Source organism: Apus apus, chromosome 29, assembly GCF_020740795.1.
Source record: "Apus apus isolate bApuApu2 chromosome 29, bApuApu2.pri.cur, whole genome shotgun sequence".
Classification (NCBI taxonomy): domain Eukaryota; kingdom Metazoa; phylum Chordata; class Aves; order Apodiformes; family Apodidae; genus Apus; species Apus apus.
This window is the reverse complement of record NC_067310.1, coordinates 289,290-306,858: the sequence shown is the minus strand read 5'-3', so window position 1 is coordinate 306,858 and position 17,569 is coordinate 289,290. Positions and strand designations below refer to the sequence as shown.

The following is a 17,569-nucleotide window of genomic DNA, read 5'->3' as shown; positions in this document are numbered from 1 at the left end:
GGTATCCCGTTCCCCCCTCCCCCCCCAGCCAGAAAATAACGGAAATCTCCACAAACACGTTTATTATAAATCATTTCGAGAGTCTGGGGAAGGTACAGCGGGTTTAGAGCCTCAATAGGGGGTTGGTAACCGGGGTTTGGGGAGAAACCGGGAGGGAACCGGGAAAGGGGGAACCGGGAGAGGGGGAACCGGGAGAGGGGGAACCGGGAGAGGGGGAACCGGGAGAGGAACGGCGGCCGCTACTGGTAGTAGAGCTCCAGGTTCATACCATCGTGGATCTCATCTGGAAGGAGGAGTTAAGGGAAACGGCGGGGAGGGGGGGGGGGTCAAGGTGTGAATCCCACCCCCCCCCCCCCCCAAATCCCGGGGAGCTCCCGGTAACACCGGGACACCGGGAAGGATACAATCGCCCAGCGTGACGTGATCCTTGAAAATAGTGTACCTGGGGGGGGGGGAAATAGAATTATCAGGTGGCGGGGACCGGTTTTAGCGCCGGGGGATGGGGGGGGGGGGGGGGGGTCCCGGAGGCCCCCGGTAGGACCCCCCCCCCCCCCCCCCCAATCCCGGTGCACCGGCAGCTTCTCCCCGCCCATCACTCACCACTTCTTGAGGACGATTTTATCCCAACGGGTCCCGGTTTGTGCCGCGATCAACTTCTTGAGGTCGCGGATGGAATCCTCGGTGCTGGGGGGGCCGTTAAGGAAAACCGGGAAGGAACCGGGAAGGAACCGGGAATTCCCCCCCACCCCCCCCCCCCCCACCCCCAACCCCCCCCCGAATACCGGAGCCCGGTTTTTGGGGCGGATACTTGCATTTTACCCGCACTTTTTTGCCCAAACGATCGTTGCAAACGACTTCGATCATCGTGGCCTGAGGGAGGAGGAACCCGGGGGTGAACGGGGGGGGGAACCGGGACGGGGGGGGGGGGAACCGGGACGGGACGGGGGGGAACCGGGAGGGGGGGGGGAACCGGGACGGGGGGGGGGGGGGGAACCGGGACGGGGGGGGGGGGAACCGGGACGGGGGGGGGAACCGGGAGTGGGGGGGGGGGGAACCGGGAGAGGGGGGGGGGGGAACCGGGAGAGGGGGGGGGGGGAACCGGGAGGGGGGGGGGGAGCCGGGACGGGGGGGGGGAACCGGGAGGGGGGAGGAGGGTTCACGGGGGGGGAACCGGGAGGAAACGGGGGGAAATGAGGAGGTTTCGGTACCTCCCGAGCCCTGCGTCACCCCGCGACAACCGCTCCCGCAGCCGGAACCGGAAGTTACCGGGAGCTGGGGCGGAAACGGAAGTTGAACCGGACCAAGATGGCGGAAGCGGCGGAGCTGCCGGTGTTACCGGATTCGGTTTTACTGCAGGTTTTGAAGCTGCTGCCTCTGCGGGATCGGCTGCGGGCGGCCTGGTAGGGCCCTCCCGAGCGGGACCGGGGCCGGGAGCGGGACCGGGGGGTCCCGGGGGGTCCTGGGGGGTCCCGGGGGGGTCCCGGGGCTGATTTCCCGCCGTCCCGCAGCGTTTGCCGCAGGTGGCGGCGATTGGCGCTGGACCGGACGGTCTGGAGGGAGGTGGATCTGACACCGCATCGGGTACCGGGACCCCCGGGAAAGGGGGGGGGGGGGGGAAGGGGGGAGGGGGGCACCTGTTTGTGGGGAGGGGGCTTGGGGAGGCGGGGGTCACCCCACTGTGGGCAGGGGGGTCATTGGGGGGGTCACCCCTTTGTGGGGAGGGGGCTGGGGAGGGAGGGGGGGGGGGGGTCACCCCACTGTGGGCAGGGGAGGTGTGTGGGGGGGTTACCCCTTTGTGGGGAGGGGGCTGGGGAGGGGGGGGGTGTCACCCCACTGTGGGCAGGGGGGTCGTTGGGGGGGTCACCCCTTTATGGGGAGGGGGCTGGGAAGGGGAGGGGTGTCACCTCTTTGTGGGGAGGGGGGCAATGCGGGGGGTGTCACCCCTTTATGGGGAGGGGGGGGTCACCCCACTGTGGGCAGGGGAGGTGTGGGGAGGGGGCTGGGAAGGGGGGGGGTCACCCCTTTGTGGGGAGGGGGCTTAAATGAGGGGGGGCGGTCACCTCACTGTGGGAAGGGGGGCATGGGGGGGTCACCCCTTTGTGGGGCGGGGGGGGGGGTCACCCCTTTATGGGGAGGGGGCTTAAATGAGGGGGGGGGGGGATATCACCCCTTTATGGGGAGGGGGCTTAAATGAGGGGAGGGGGGGGTCACCCCACTGTGGGCAGAGGGGTGATGGGGGCAGGGGGGGTCACCCTTTTATGGAGAGGGAGGGGTCACCCCACTGCAGGCAGGGGGGCCATGGGGGGGTCACCCCTTTATGAGGAGGGGGCTTAAATGAGGGGGGGGGTCACCCCACTGTGGGCAGAAGGGTGATGGGGGGGTCACCCCTTTGTGGGGCCGGGCGGGGGGGGGGGGTCACCCCTTTATGGGGAGGGGGCTTAAATGAGGGGAGGGGGGGTCACCCACTGTGGGCAGAGGGGTGATGGGGGCAGGGGGGGGTCACCCTTTTATGGAGAGGGAGGGGTCACCCCACTGCAGGCAGGGGGGCCATGGGGGGGGTCACCCCTTTATGAGGAGGGGGCTTAAATGAGGGGGGGGGTCACCCCACTGTGGGCAGAAGGGTGATGGGGGGGTCACCCCTTTGTGGGGCCGGGCGGGGGGGGGGGGTCACCCCTTTATGGGGTGGGGGCTTAAATGAGGGGAGGGGGGGTCACCCACTGTGGGCAGAGGAGTGATGGGGGCAGGGGGGGTCACCCTTTTATGGAGAGGGAGGGGTCACCCCACTGCAGGCAGGGGGGCCATGGTGGGGGGGTCACCCCTTTATGGAGAGGGGGGGTCACCCCACTGCGGGCAGGGGGGCCATGGGGGGGGGGGTCACCCCTTTATGGAGAGGGGGGGGTCACCCCACTGCGGGCAGGGGGGCCATGGTGGGGGGGGTCACCCCTTTATGGAGAGGGGGGGGTCACCCCGCTGCAGGCAGGGGGGCCATGGGGGGGTCACCCCTTTATCGGGGGGGGGGGGGGGGGAGGGCTTAAAAGGTGTGTGTGTGGGGGTTCACCCCTTTCAGGACCTCACCCTCCCCCTCCCCACGATCAAACCCACCCCCCCCCCAGCACTGAACCCCCTTTTTGTTTTTGGTCTCCCCCCCCCCCCCAAAATCCCAGCTCAGCTCCCGCTCCTTCCGCTTCCTCCTGCGGCGCCTCCCGGGCCCCGACCTGCGGCTCCTGCGGCTCCGGGGGCGGCTCCGCTCCGGCTCCGAACCCCGGCTCCTCTCCCCTTCCCTCCTCCTCGCCCTTTCCCGCCGCTGCCCCCGACTCCAGCACCTTTCCCTCCTGGATACCGACCTCCGCCCCCTCCCCTATTCCCACCTCCCCCTTTCCCTCACCCGCCTGCGCTTGGAGCGCTGCGAAATTCCCGCCTCCTGGTTCGGCGGGAACGCGGCGCCGCGCTTGGAGCGCCTCGTCCTCCTCGACGTTCCCGCCTTTTCCGATCGCCACCTGCTCGACCTCGCCACCTGGAGCCGCCTCAGATCTTTGGTCCTCCGAGGGACTTATCGGTTAACGGATTCTGGCATCCAAAGAGCAGCTCCACGCTTGGAAAAGCTGGAATTCCTGGCGCTGCGGGATTGCGGCGTCGGCGACGTCGCCGTGGAATCCATCTCCCGGGCCGTGAAGTCCCTGAGGTTCCTAGAGATCAGTGGAGCTCATTCCCTCACCAAGCAGGGCCTGGCTCATTTGACCACCCTGCAACACCTGGAGACCTTGATCCTGGATCCGGGTGACAAAATTCCTCCTGGAGACGTCGTCTCCTTGTGCCAAGCGCTGCCTCAGCTGAGGAACCTCCAGTTGAGTCCGACTCACCTTGGAGGTGACACAATAAAGACCCTTCAGGCGATTTTACCTCACTGTAAAGTCTCACCTGCCCCTTGAGGTGCAGCCTGAAGGTCTTGCCACTCATTTTGGTGCCTCAGTTGCTCCTTTTTTAGGGGGCAAATCAGTTTTCCTGGATGAATGTTTGGGGCAAGTTGGGGTTTTTTGGGGGCTGAGGAGGTTTTGGTGGGTCAAGAAGGTTCTGGTGGGTCCAAGAAGGTTCTGGTGGGTCCAAGAAGGTTTCTTGGGGATAAGAAGGTTTGGTGGGTCCAAGAAGGTTCTGGTGGGTCCAAGAAGGTTTCTTGGGGATAAGAAGGTTTGGTGGGTCCAAGAAGGTTCTGGTGGGTCCAAGAAGGTTCTGGTGGGTCCAAGAAGGTTCTGGTGGGTCCAAGAAGGTTCTGGTGGGTCCAAGAAGGTTCTGGTGGATCAAGAAGGTTTTGGTGGGTCCAAGAAGGTTCTGGTGGGTCCAAGAAGGTTCTGGTGGGTCCAAGAAGGTTTCTTGGGTCCAAGAAGGTTTTGGTGGATCAAGAAGGTTTTGGTGGGTCCAAGAAGGTTCTGGTGGGTCCAAGAAGGTTTCTTGGGGATAAGAAGGTTTGGTGGGTCCAAGAAGGTTCTGGTGGGTCCAAGAAGGTTCTGGTGGGTCCAAGAAGGTTCTGGTGGGTCAAGAAGGTTTTGGTGGGTCCAAGAAGGTTTTGGTGGGTCCAGGAAGGTTTCTTGGGTCCAAGAAGGTTCTGGTGGATCAAGAAGGTTTTGGTGGGTCCAAGAAGGTTCTGGTGGGTCCAAGAAGGTTTCTTGGGGATAAGAAGGTTCTGGTGGGTCCAAGAAGGTTCTGGTGGGTCCAAGAAGGTTCTGGTGGGTCCAAGAAGGTTTCTTGGGGCTAAGAAGGTCTGGTGGGTCCAAGAAAGTTTGGTGGGAAGTTGTTTTTTTTGGGAAGGATCCTCCTTTTCCATGGATTTGAGGAGCATTTCCCTTTGGGAACCCCCCTGGAGGAGCTGAGCAGAAGTTCAACCTCCAGGCAGTGACCTGAAGGGGGGCCACGTTCCAGCAGCTGCTGGGATATCGATCCAGCAGCCCCAGCTCCCAAACTTCCAGTTAATCACTAACTGGGATTGTTTCACCCTCCCAGTCTGTCCACTCCAAATTCCCAACAGGGAAGAAATTCCGTGGCTGAACGTACCAGAGCTTCTGGTTTTTTGGGATTACTCTTGGTCTTCTCCTGGACGTCGCGTTGTTCTTCTTCTCGGCTCATTGAGGCAACTTGAAGATGTTTCTAAATCAAATAAATTGTTTATTCAATAAAAGTCCTTTGGGATTTATATTTTTGGGGTTGATTTGTGGGTTTTTTTAGGCTGCGTTCTCTAAAAATCCAGGATCTGGGAAGGGTTGGACACCCAGTGGTGTCCTCAGGTGGTGGCAACCACCCTGTGGCCACCTCGACCCCCCCCCCCCTTCCAGGTGGATCCATCTGGTTCTTCCCCCCATTTCATCAACCCTTCGATCCCAACGGGTCACGAAGGGACACACTTGGAATTCCAAGGAGCTCCAACAAGATTCCTGGATCCTCCTGAGGGCTCCTCCCAACATCTCCTGAAGGTTCCTCCAGACCAAAAATGGGACATCAACTGGTTTCCCAGTTCCTCATCCTGGTTTTTTCCCCCCTCCCTTGGGCCAGGAGCCTTTTTTTTGGGGTGGGGGGGGGTTTCTCCTTCCACATCCACCTCTTTTCACCCCACCTTTCCCTTCTTCTCCAACCAGTTTATCCCAACAAACCTTTGGAACTTCAGCTGGTCCCAGTGGGGAGGTGATGAAATCCCGTTAACGACCGGTCTCCCTGCCCTGACCTCCTGGGGGTTATTTTGGTTCCTCAATGTCATTTTTGGGCAAATAAACAACATCAAACCCTTCCCCAGCTCCATTTTGGAGCTTCTCCCAGAGCTTCTGGCTTCATAATTACCTCTTGGTCTTGATCACGCCGGAGTAATTAGCGTAATTAAAACTGGAGGCTCCCTCTGGGTGAGGAGAAAGGGAGAATGGAACCCAGTTAAAGGCAGTTGAGGTGTGGGAAGAACCTCCTGAGGTTCTCCAAGGGGTTCATCCAAGGAGGAACAACCCCAGGGAGCAGCACAGGGTGGGGGGACCTGCTGGAGAGCAGCTCTGGGGACAAGGACCTCAGGGTCCTGGGGGACAACAGGGTGACCATGAGGTGAGAACAGGCCCTGGTGGCCAAGAAGGCCCTTGGGCTCCTGGGGGGCATCAAGGAGAGTGTGGGCAGGAGGGCAGGGAGGTTCTCCTGCCCCTCTGGTGAGGGCCCATCTGGAGAAGTGGGTCCAGGTCTGGGCTCCCCAGGAGGACAAGGAGCTGCTGGAGAGGGGACAGCAAAGGCCACCAAGATCTGCTGGAGGTGCCCCTGCTCTCCAGGGGGGTTGGCTTGATGATCTCCAGAGCTCCCTTCCCACCCAACCCCTCTGTGACTCCACAACGATGACAACCCAACCTGACCTTTTGGTTCCTCTTCCCAACAACCAAAGCCCATTTCCAAACCTCCTCATTTCCACGTTTGGAGGAAACACCTCCAAGAACTTGGGCATTTCCCCCCCCCCCTTGTTTTTTTCTTCACTCCCAAGGGACCAGGATGAGTTAAACCCAAACCCCCTGGAGCAGAGACCTCCAGGCAGGTGGAATGTTGGAAGTGGCCACGTTCCAAGTTGTTATTTTGAGAGGACAAACCAATAAGAAGCCACCTGAAAAAAACAACCAACCAACCTCTCCTGGTTAAATTATAACCTTTGGGACTGAACATCCCTGGAGTTGGTGGAACTTGTGGAATTCCAGAGATCCCAGTTGGAAAAGCTTCTGCTTCCTTGGACCTAAAGTTCTTCCTTCCAACCAAAGCTTCCCAGGATGGATGAGGAACATCTTCATGATGATCTGCGTGTTTTTAAAGGTAAACATCAACCTTCAAGCCACCTCCTGGAGATGGGCAGGAGCAAAGAGGGTGATGAGGGTGTCACAGAGCATGGTCTTCCTCCCCCAGTGGTCTTCTGAGGAAGAGGAAGGTCCATGGTCTCCTTCCTCCTCTCCTCAGCCAACTTGGCTAATCAACCATGGAATGGTTTGGGTTGAAGGACCTTTCAAGGTCATCCAAGTCCAACCCCCACCCTGCCATGAGCAGGGACATCTTCAACCAGACCAGGTTGATGTTCTTGGTGAAGTGGAACGGGGTTGGTGTGTTGGGATGGGGAAGGTCACCTTGATCAGCTCATCCCTGGGGTGGAGGTTTGGATGGTGGTGGTGGTGGGAAGCTGGTGGTGTCCAACCAGCACCACCTCAGAGGCTTCAGCCTTGGAAGTGTCCTGGACCTGAGTTCATCTCACCTTCCAGCCCAAGGGTGGACCTTGGAACCCAAGGGTGGACCTTCCAACTCAAGGGTGGACCTTCCAACCCAAGGGTGGATCTTCCAACCCAAGGGTGGACATTCCAGCCCAAAGGTGCTTCCAAGGTGCCCCAGAAGGACCTTTGATGCCAGCTGGGACCAGCCAAGAACCCTCCAGACCACAGATGGTCACTTGAGGAACAGGAACGATCCCCAAGAGTTGAGCTTCTCTAGCAAATCATTAACAATTCCGGGTCATTGATTAACCAGAGGAGCTTGGGAAAAGTTCTCAGTGATCCCAGGGGAATATTTCCACATCTCCTGGGGGTTTGTTTTCCCTTTTAAAGACAGAAGCTTCATCCAGCAGAGGTTGAGATCCTTCTTCACCGTCTACTTGCTCTTGGGTGTCTCCTTCTTCTTCATCTTCACCCTCTTCGCCGTGTCCCTCTCCAAAGGTACCAGGAGACCTTGGGGTTGGGGAGGTGGGATCAAGAGGGATGAGGTTCAGATCCCAAAGGGTGGGATCAGATTCCAGAAGGTGGGATGACCTGAGGAGCTCCAGGATGGTCTCCAAGGGTTTGGAAATGGGTGGAAATGGGGAATAACGAGCGAAACGTCGTGAATCGGTGACGAAAATACGTCGAGAAATTAAGGATATAGAAGCCAAAGGGATTTCAAAAGTGGAAAAATAGATCAAATTGTGTCCATTTCATCTATAAAACTAAACAAAAATAGAGAAAAGGTTTGAATTTACAGAAAGATGCAAAATTTGTCTATAAAATCTATTGATAAAGAGGGAAAATATAGTAAAAATATACATTAAAATCGAGGAGTAAAGCATCAAAAAGATGTAAAAATGGACAAATGTCTCTAAATTTGAACTATTAAAACATGAAATTTATAGAAATATGTATTTTTATATATAAAATATAAAAAATTATATATTTTATATATAAAATATATAGAAATATGTTTATTTTTACGTAGAATATATGAAAATATGTATTTTATATATAGAAAATATGTAAATATGTATATTTTATATATATAATATATGTAAATATATATATTTTATATATAAAATATATGGAAATAGATATTTTATATATAAAATATATGTGTATATAAATTTTATATATAAAATACATAGAAATATATCTCTTTTATATGTAATATTTATGGAAATATAACAATTTATATATAAAATACATAGAAATATATCTCTTTTATATGTAATATTTATGGAAATATAACAATTTATATATAAAATACATAGAAATATCTATTTTCTATATAAAATATATAGAAAGGTATATATTTTATATAGAATATTTATGGAAATATAACAATTTTATATATAAAATACATAGAAATATCTAATTTCTATATAAAATATATAGAAAGGTATATATTTTATATAAAATATATATAGAAATATATATTTTGTATATAGAATACATTGAAATATATAAAATTTCTATATAAAATATATAGAAATATAAAATAGATTGAAATCTAGATCTATAAAATATACCCATAAATATATTAAACATAGAAAGTACAGTTAAAATAGAACAATATATTGAAATATAGAAATAAAACCTTTATAAAATGTGTAAAAATGGATCAATTGCTAGAAATTAAATCTATAAAATGATTTAAAGTGATTTAAAGTGATATAAAGTGATATAAAGTGATATAAAGTGATATAAAGTGATATAAAGTGATATAAAGTGATATAAAATATGATATAAAATGATACAGAATGATATAAAAATGATATAAACTGATATAAAATACATCAATATATAAAGATACAAAATAGATCTAGAAACTACATCTTCAAAATATCCCTAGAAAAGCATTTTAAAGAGAGAAACAATCTGAAACTATAGAAATAAAACATTTAAAAGATGTTAGAAGAAATGATATAAAGTAGATCTATAAACTAGATATTGATCTAGAAGATCTATCTAGAAATATATAAAATTGATCAAAAGTATTAAAAAAATCTAAACCAATCTTAAAATATAGAAGTGACTCATTTAACATATGGAAAATAGATTCAATTAGATCTATAAAACTATATAAAATGTTTAAAAATGTATATTTATATTAAATCTACCTATAAAATCTACCTATACTTGTATCAAATATATATATTTATATATAATATATAAAATATATAACTAATATAATATGATACAATGTAATATGATAGAATAGAATGTTATAATAATATAATTATACAATATCATGTGATGTCATGTCATATAATATGAATTAATCTGAATTAATATTGATTAATAATATGAAACGATCGTAAAATACGGAAATAAAACCTAAAGAAACCACCTAGAAAGAGATTAAATGATAGCAAACCAATCAATAAAATATGTCAAATATATTAAAAACCCATCAATAAACAGAAAAACAGCTCCATAAAAACATATAAAACCTACAAACAGATAAAAAGACACTAAAAATACCTAAAATAGGAGCTATTTTCCGACCCGACGTCCCTTCGTTCTCTCCCAGTTTCCGCCGTTTCCTCCAGACTCAACGAGGTGAAATCAGAACCAAACCACAACTTTTCCAACCGGGATCTTCTCCGTAAGTTCTGGTCCCCTCTCCCAATCCCACCAGGTTCCTTTTCCCTCGGGATATTCCCCAAAACCATTCCTGGACCTCAAGGCATCTCAGGTTGAATCATCTCAAGGAGGAATTTAAATATAATTCACGTTAATTTCACGTCGAGGATGGAGAAGGATTGAAAAGATTCCACCAGGATATTCCCAATGGTGCAATATTCCCAATATTTGGGGGATAAATCCATTTTTGCTGATGAATTATGAAGATGGAAGGGTTGGTTGATCAACCAGGAGGTCATGAGAAGGTTCAAGGAGACCTGGCCAGGCTGGAGAGCTGGGCAAGGAGGAACCTCATGAGGTCCAACAAGTGTAGAGTCCTGCACCTGGGGAGGGACAGGATGGACCAGGGCAGGTTAGGAGGTGACCTGCTGGAGAGCAGCTCCATGGAGAAGGTCCTGGTGGCCAAGAAGTGATCCATGAGGGAACAATGGGCCCTGGTGGCCAAGAAGGCCCATGGGCTCCTGGGGGGCACCAAGGAGAGTGTGGGCAGGAGGGCAGGGAGGTTCTCCTGCCCCTCTGGTGAGGGCCCATCTGGAGAAGTGGGTCCAGGTCTGGGCTCCCCAGGAGGACAAGGAGCTGCTGGAGAGGGGACAGCAAAGGCCACCAAGGGGCTGAGGGGACTGGAGCATCTGGCCCGTGAGGAAAGGCTGAGGGAGCTGGGGCTGCTGAGCTGGAGAGGAGGAGCCTGAGGGGGGGTCTCCTCAAGGCTGCTCCAGATCTGCAGGGGGGTCAGGAGGGTGGGAGCAGGCTCTTCTCAGCAGTGTCCAGGGCCAGGACAAGGGGCCATGGGCAGCAGCTGGAACATGGGAAGTTCCAGCTCCCCAGGAAGAGGAACTTGTTGCCTGGGAGGGTGGCAGAGCCCTGGGCCAGGGTGCCCAGAGAGGCTGTGGAGCCTCCTGCTCTGGAGGCTTCCAAGACCCATCTGGCCATCTGGGTGTTCCTGGACTCAATGATCTCCAGAGCTCCCTTCCAACCTCAAAGATTCCATAAGTCTATTATTCTGTGATTCTTTGATTCCATGACTCTGTGATTCCATAATTCTATGATTCCACAATTCCATGATTATATGATTCCATCATTCCATAATTCTGTGATTCCATGATTCTGTGACTCCATGATTCCATAACCCCATGATTCCATAACTCCATGATTCCATGATTCCATAACTCCATGATTCCATAACCCCATGATTCCATAACCCCGTGATTCCATAACTCCATGATTCCATGACTCCATGAGTCCATGATCTTCCTGTTGGGAAAAGCTTCTCCAGATGCCACCTTGGTGACCACCCAAACTCGACTCCCCCTCATCCTGGTTCTCCTCCCTCCCAGTGTTTCCCTGCGGCCCAGATTCCAGGCAATGGGAATATTTCGATGGGAAATGTTACTACTTCTCCTTGAGCAAAACCAACTGGAACAAAGCCAAGGCTCAGTGTGAGGAGATGCATTCCCACCTGACCGTCATCAACAGCTTCTCCAAGCAGGTAAAAAGATCCCGGTTCCCACTGGGAACACTGGGAATGGCCAGAATCTTCTTTAGGATTGAGGGAATCGTGGGTGGGATCAACCAGAGGAGCCACTTGAGCCCTTTCCCAGGGTTGGGATCCTGGGAAGCAGCAGAACCTGCTCTGATACCACCAGGGACTTCCCAGGTGGAATTCTTCCTGATTGGAGATTAATTAAGAGCCAGATTCCTCTCTGGGACCTACTTATCCCACTCTTCCACACTCATTAATTAATTAAGAGCCAGATTCCTCTCTGGGACCTGCCTATCCTGATATTCCTGATTGGAAATGTATTAATTAAGAGCCACATTCCTCTCTGAGACCTATTTATCCCACTCTTCCACACTAATTAATTAATTAACAACCAGATTCCTCTCTGGAACCTGCCTATCCCACTCTTCCTGATTGGAGATTCATTAATTAAGAGCCACATTCCTCTCTGAGACCTACTTATCCCATTCTTCTACACTCATTAATTAATTAATAGCCAGATTCCTCTCTGGCACGTGTCTATCCTGGTCATCCTGATTGGAAATGTATTAATTAAGAGCCAGATTCCTTTCTGGGACCTGCCTATCCTGATCTTCCTGATTGGAAATTCATTAATTAAGAGCCAGATTCCTCTCTGAGACCTACTTTATCCCACTCTTCCACACTAATTAATTAATTAACAACCAGATTCCTCTCTGGAACCTGCCTATCCCACTCTTCCTGATTGGAGATTAATTAATTAAGAGCCAGATTCCTCTCTGGGACCTACTTATCCCACTCTTCCATGCTAATTAATTAATTAACAACCACATTCCTCTCTGGCACCTGCCTATCCTGATCTTCCTGATTGGAAATTCATTAATTAAGAGCCACATTCCTCTCTGAGACCTACTTATCCCATTCTTCCACACTCATTAATTAATTAACAACCAGATTCCTCTCTGGAACCTGCCTATCCCACTCTTCCTGATTGGAGATTCATTAATTAAGAGCCAGATTCCTCTCTGGCACCTGCCTATCCTGATCTTCCTGATTGGAAATTCATTAATTAAGAGCCACATTCCTCTCTGAGACCTACTTATCCCATTCTTCCACACTCATTAATTAATTAACAACCAGATTCCTCTCTGGAACCTGCCTATCCCACTCTTCCTGATTGGAAATTCATTAATTAAGAGCCAGATTCCTCTCTGAGACCTACTTATCCCACTCTTCCATGCTAATTAATTAATTAACAACCACATTCCTCTCTGGCACCTGCCTATCCTGGTCTTCCTGATTGGAGATTCATTAATTAAGAGCCACATTCCTCTCTGGCATCTGCTTATCCTGATCTTCCTGATTGGAAATTCATTAATTGAGAGCCAGATTCCTCTCTGAGACCTACTTTATCCCACTCTTCCACACTAATTAATTAATTAACAACCAGATTCCTCTCTGGAACCTGCCTATCCCACTCTTCCTGATTGGAGATTCATTAATTAATAGCCAGATTCCTCTCTGGGACCTGCCTATCCTGGTCTTCCTGATTGGAAATTCATTAATTAAGAACCAGATTCCTCTCTGAGACCTACTTATCCCACTCTTCCACGCTAATTAATTAATTAACAACCAGATTCCTCTCTGGCATCTGCCTATCCTGGTCTTCCTGATTGGAAATTCATTAATTAATAGCCACATTCCTCTCTGAGACCTGCCTATCCCACTCTTCCACTTCATAAAGTAATTAATTAAGAGCCCAATTCATCTCTGGCACCTGCTTATCCTGCTCTTCCACATTGAATATTAATTAATAACCAGATTCCTCTCTGGCACCTGCCCATCCCACTTTTCCACATTGATTAATTAATTACAGGCCCAATTCCTCTCTGGCACCTGCCTACCTCTCTCTTCCCCATCAGCAATTAATTCATTAAGAGCCCCATTCCCAAGAAGGCTCCGGGTTGGCCCCTTTGGAGCCTGTTCCCCCCTGATCCTGTTCCTGCTGCAGAACTTCCTGATGTTCCGGGCGCGGAACGAGCGGTTCTGGATCGGGCTGACGGACCAGGACGAGGAGGGGGAGTGGAAATGGATCGATGGCACCGACTACAGGAGCAACTTCATGTGAGTCCTGCCTGCTTCCCTGCTTCCCTGCTTCCCTGCTTCCCTGCCTGCTTCCCAACAGTCCAGCTCCCCTGTCTGCTCCTCCTTCCCTGCCTGATTCTCTGCTCCCCAACAATCCAGCTTCCCCACTTCCCTGCCTGCTTCCCAACAATCCAGCTCCCTTGTCTGCTCCTGCTTCCCTGCTCCTGCTTCCCTACAATCCAGCTTCCCTTGCCTGCTCCTGCTTCCCTACAATCCAGCTTCCCTGCTTCCCTTCTTCCCTGCCTGCTTCCCAACAATCCAGCTCCCTTGCCTGCTCCTGCTTCCCTTGCCTGCTCCTGCTTCCCTTGCCTGCTCCTGCTTCCCTTGCCTGCTCCTGCTTCCCTTGCCTGCTCCTGCTTCCCTTGCCTGCTCCTGCTTCCCTTGCCTGCTCCTGCTTCCCTTGCCTGCTCCTGCTTCCCTTGCCTGCTCCTGCTTCCCTTGCCTGCTCCTGCTTCCCTACAATCCAGCTTCCCTGCCTGCTTCCCTGCTTCCCTTCTTCCCTGCCTGCTTCCCAACAATCCAGCTCCCCTGCCTGTTTCCCTGTTTCTCTACAATCCAGCTTCCCTGCTTCCCTGCCTGCTCCAGCTTCCCTGCCTGCTCCAGCTTCCCTGCCTGCTCCAGCTTCCCTGCCTGCTCCAGCTTCCCAACAATCCAGCTTCCCAACAATCCAGCTTCCCTGCCTGATCCAGCTTCCCAACAATCCAGCTTCCCTGCCTGATCCAGCTTCCCAACAATCCTGCTTCCCTACAATCCTGCTTCCCTGCTCCCCTGCCTCCTTCCCTGCTTCCCAACAGTCCAGCTTCCCTCCCTCCTCCTGCTTCCCAACAGTCCAGCTTCCCTCCATCCTCCTGCTTCCCAACAGTCCAGCTTCCCTCCATCCTCCTGCTTCCCAACAGTCCAGCTTCCCTCCATCCTCCTGCTTCCCAACAGTCCAGCTTCCCTCCATCCTCCTGCTTCCCAACAGTCCAGCTTCCCTCCATCCTCCTGCTTCCCAACAATCAACAATCCAGCTTCCCTGCTTCCCAACAACCCAGTAGCTTCCCTCCCTGCTTCCCAACAATCCAGATTCCCTCCCTGCTTCCCAACAATCCAGCTCCCCTCCCTGCTTCTCTGCCTCCTCCTGCTTCCCAACAATCAACAATCCAGTTTCCCTGCTTCCCAACAATCCAGCTTCCCTACAATCCAGCTTCCCTGCTCCTCTGCCTCCCTCCCTGCTTCCCAACAGTCCAGCTTCCCTCCCTGCTTCCCAACAATCCAGCTTCCCTGCTTCCCAATAATCCAGCTTCCCTCCCTGCTTTCCTACCTGCTCTTGCTTCCCTCCCTGCTTCCCAACAATCCAGCTCCCCTCCCTGCTTCCCTCCATCCTCCTGCTTCCCAACAATCCAGTTTAACTCCCTGCTTTCCTACCTGCTCTTGCTTCCCTCCCTGCTCCTGCTTCCCAACAATCCAGCTCCCCTCCCTGCTCCTCCTTCCCAACAACCCTGCTTCCCTGCCTGCTCCTGCTTCCCAACAATCCACAACCCAGTTTCCCTGCCCGCTTCCCACAGCTCCCAGTTTCCCGCCTGCAATTCCAGCCCGTTCTCCACACGGGGGCTGAGGAGCCGAGCAAAACCACCCACCGAAACCGAGCCCAATTTGGCCAATCCCGACCTAATTAACATGCAAAACCACCTCACATAAAACAAGTTCAGGTCATTCCGACCGAATTAATCTGCAAACCCACCTAAATGAAGCCAATTTACTTAATCCTGACCTAATTAATGTGCAAAACCACCTAAAATGAGCCAAATTTAGCTAATCCCGACCTAATTTACACTTAAAACCACCGAAAATGAGCCAAATTCAGCTAATCCTGACCTAATTAATACCTTAAACCACCTAAATTAAGACAATTTACCTAATCCCGACCTCATAAATACCTAAAACCACCCCAAAATTAAGCTAATCCCGACCTAATTAGCAAGTAATCCCCCCTCAAATGAGCCCAATTTAGTTAATCCTGACCTAATTAGCAAGTAAATCCATCTAAAATTGCTCAAATTTAGCTAATCCCGACCTAATTAACAAGTAAACCCACCTAAAAGAAGTCCAGTTTAGCTAATCCTGACATAATTAACAAGTAAACCCACCTCAAATGAGCCCAATTTAGTTAATCCTGACCTAATTAACAAGTAAACCCACCTAAAATTAATCAAATTTAGCTAATCTTGACTTTATTATCAAGTAAACCCACCTTAAACAAGCCAAATTTAGCTAATCCTGACCTAATTAACAAATAACCCCATCTAAAATTAATCCAATTTAGCTAATCCCGACCTAATTAACAAGTAAACCCACCTAAAAGAAGCCAAATTTAGCTAATCCCAGCCTAATTAACAACTAAACCCACCTCAAATGAGCCAAATTTAGTTAATCCTGACCTAATTAACAGGTAAACCCACCTAAAATCAATCAAATTTAGCTAATCCCGACCTAATTAACAAGTAAACCCACCTAAAAGAAGCCAAATTTAGCTAATCCCAGCCTAATTAACAACTAAATCCACCTAAAATTAATCAAATTTAGCTAATCCTGACTTGATTAACAAGTAAACCCACCTAAAATTAATCCAATTTAGCTCATCCCGACCTAATTAACAAGTAAACCCACCTAAAAGAAGCCAGATTTAGCCAATCCCAACCTAATTAACAAGTAAACCCACCTAAAATCAATCAAATTTAGCTCATCCCGACCTGATTAACAAGCAAACCCACCTAAAACCGGCCCAACTTAGTTCATCCCAACCCAAACAACCACTAAACCCACCTTGAAGACACAAAACTCAACCCATCCCACCCAAAGCGACGCGCGAAACCGCCTCGAACGCAGCGAATTTCACCTCCTCCCGACCCCGTTTCCCACCCCAGTCGCCCCCAAATCTACCCAATCCCTACATTTTTTGGTCCCCCTCCTCTTTTTGCCAGGTTCTGGAAGGAGGGGGAGCCCAATGACAGTGGGCACAACGAGGACTGTGCCCATCTTTGGGGTTCAGGGCACTGGAACGACGTTCATTGCACCTACGAGTGTTTCTACATCTGTGAGAAGCCCCTTCCCCCTTGACAACCCCCCCGGGACCCCCTTTTCCACCCCAAAATCTCCCTATTTTTCCCCTTCCCCCCCAGCCTCCCCCCCCCCTTAATTTATACTCTCCCAGGTTTGAGGATCCTTTGGGATCCACCCTAATAAAGGACAATTAATGCTCTGCTTAATGAAGAGTTTCTCTTTTCTGCTTGGGGGGGGGGGAAAAGAACCAAAAAAACCCCTCATTTTCAGAACTTTCCTTCTTTTCCCCTGGAATTTGGGTGCCAGGTTCACATGGAACTCAAGGAGGGGGCAACTCTGGGGTCACTTCTATCCCCCCGGGGGTCCCTCCCATCTTCATTTTCCATCTTTTCCCCCCCAAAATGTTTTAAAAACCTCGTTTTGGGGAAAAAAAACCTGCGACAACCGGGACCCAGCGACGCCCCCCCCCCCCCCCCCGCCCCCCAAAACCCCTTCCAGGGTCTTCTCACACACCCCCCACCCCCCCCTCTCCTGGGTCGCCCCCCCCCCCCGGTTCCCCGGACGATACCCGAGGGTCTCCCCCTCCCCCCCACGTTGTCACTGTCCCCGACGGCGGGAGGACGCGTCTCTGCTCGCCCTGTCGGCGACACGGCTGTCGCGACAGAGGGTCGGATCAACTAGACAGGGGGCGTGGAGACACCCCCCCCCCTCCCCACCTAACCCCCCCACTCCCCACCCACCCCCCCAGTCGTCTGGCTGCCCGCGACATCCCCTGTCGCGACAATCGCTCCCTCTGTCGCGACAACCTCTTGGCTTGTCACCCCCACCGGGAGGGGAACGGGGGGGGGGGTGTGTGTTTGTTTATTTGTGGGGGGGGGCTCCGGGCGTGCTCCCGGCTCAGGCGCGCTCCCGTGGGGCGGGGGGCGGCGGCGGCGCGGGCGGGGGCGGACACGGGCGGGGGTTGCGCGCTCTGCCCCCACGCGCGGGTGTTCCCGGCTCTGCTCCTCTCCCT

General features: G+C 51.4%; 3 protein-coding genes across 7 annotated transcripts; 2 read left to right on the top strand and 1 right to left on the bottom strand.

Moving 5' to 3' along the window:
• Positions 1-45: 45 nt before the first annotated feature.
• On the bottom strand, positions 46-1,301 carry UBL5 (ubiquitin like 5). 4 transcript variants are annotated; one of them, XM_051641602.1, is made up of 6 exons: positions 1,209-1,301; positions 809-870; positions 601-684; positions 405-442; positions 195-283; positions 46-164 (listed from the first exon to the last, which is right to left on the bottom strand). In XM_051641602.1, exons 2-5 carry the CDS (start codon positions 862-864, stop codon positions 240-242), a joined length of 222 nt encoding a protein of 73 aa, XP_051497562.1. In that variant the 5' UTR covers positions 865-870; positions 1,209-1,301; the 3' UTR covers positions 46-164; positions 195-239. The 4 variants fall into 4 exon arrangements, with proteins under 4 accessions (XP_051497562.1, XP_051497563.1, XP_051497561.1 ...); XM_051641603.1 differs by having other exon boundaries at positions 46-198; positions 229-283; XM_051641601.1 differs by having other exon boundaries at positions 46-283.
• FBXL12 (F-box and leucine rich repeat protein 12) lies at positions 1,170-3,956 on the top strand. 2 transcript variants are annotated; one of them, XM_051641596.1, is made up of 3 exons: positions 1,306-1,400; positions 1,509-1,581; positions 3,165-3,956. In XM_051641596.1, the coding sequence occupies exons 1-3, from the start codon at positions 1,306-1,308 to the stop codon at positions 3,927-3,929; spliced, it is 933 nt and encodes a 310-aa protein (XP_051497556.1). In that variant the 3' UTR covers positions 3,930-3,956. The 2 variants fall into 2 exon arrangements, with proteins under 2 accessions (XP_051497554.1, XP_051497556.1); XM_051641594.1 differs by lacking the exon at positions 1,509-1,581 and having other exon boundaries at positions 1,170-1,400.
• A 2,691-nt stretch (positions 3,957-6,647) lies between these two features.
• Positions 6,648-16,763, top strand: LOC127395129 (hepatic lectin-like). Its single transcript, XM_051641598.1, has 6 exons — positions 6,648-6,813; positions 7,590-7,697; positions 9,781-9,855; positions 11,228-11,379; positions 13,382-13,494; positions 16,479-16,763. The coding sequence occupies exons 1-6, from the start codon at positions 6,771-6,773 to the stop codon at positions 16,612-16,614; spliced, it is 627 nt and encodes a 208-aa protein (XP_051497558.1). The 5' UTR covers positions 6,648-6,770; the 3' UTR covers positions 16,615-16,763.
• The last annotated feature ends 806 nt before the right edge of the window (positions 16,764-17,569 follow it).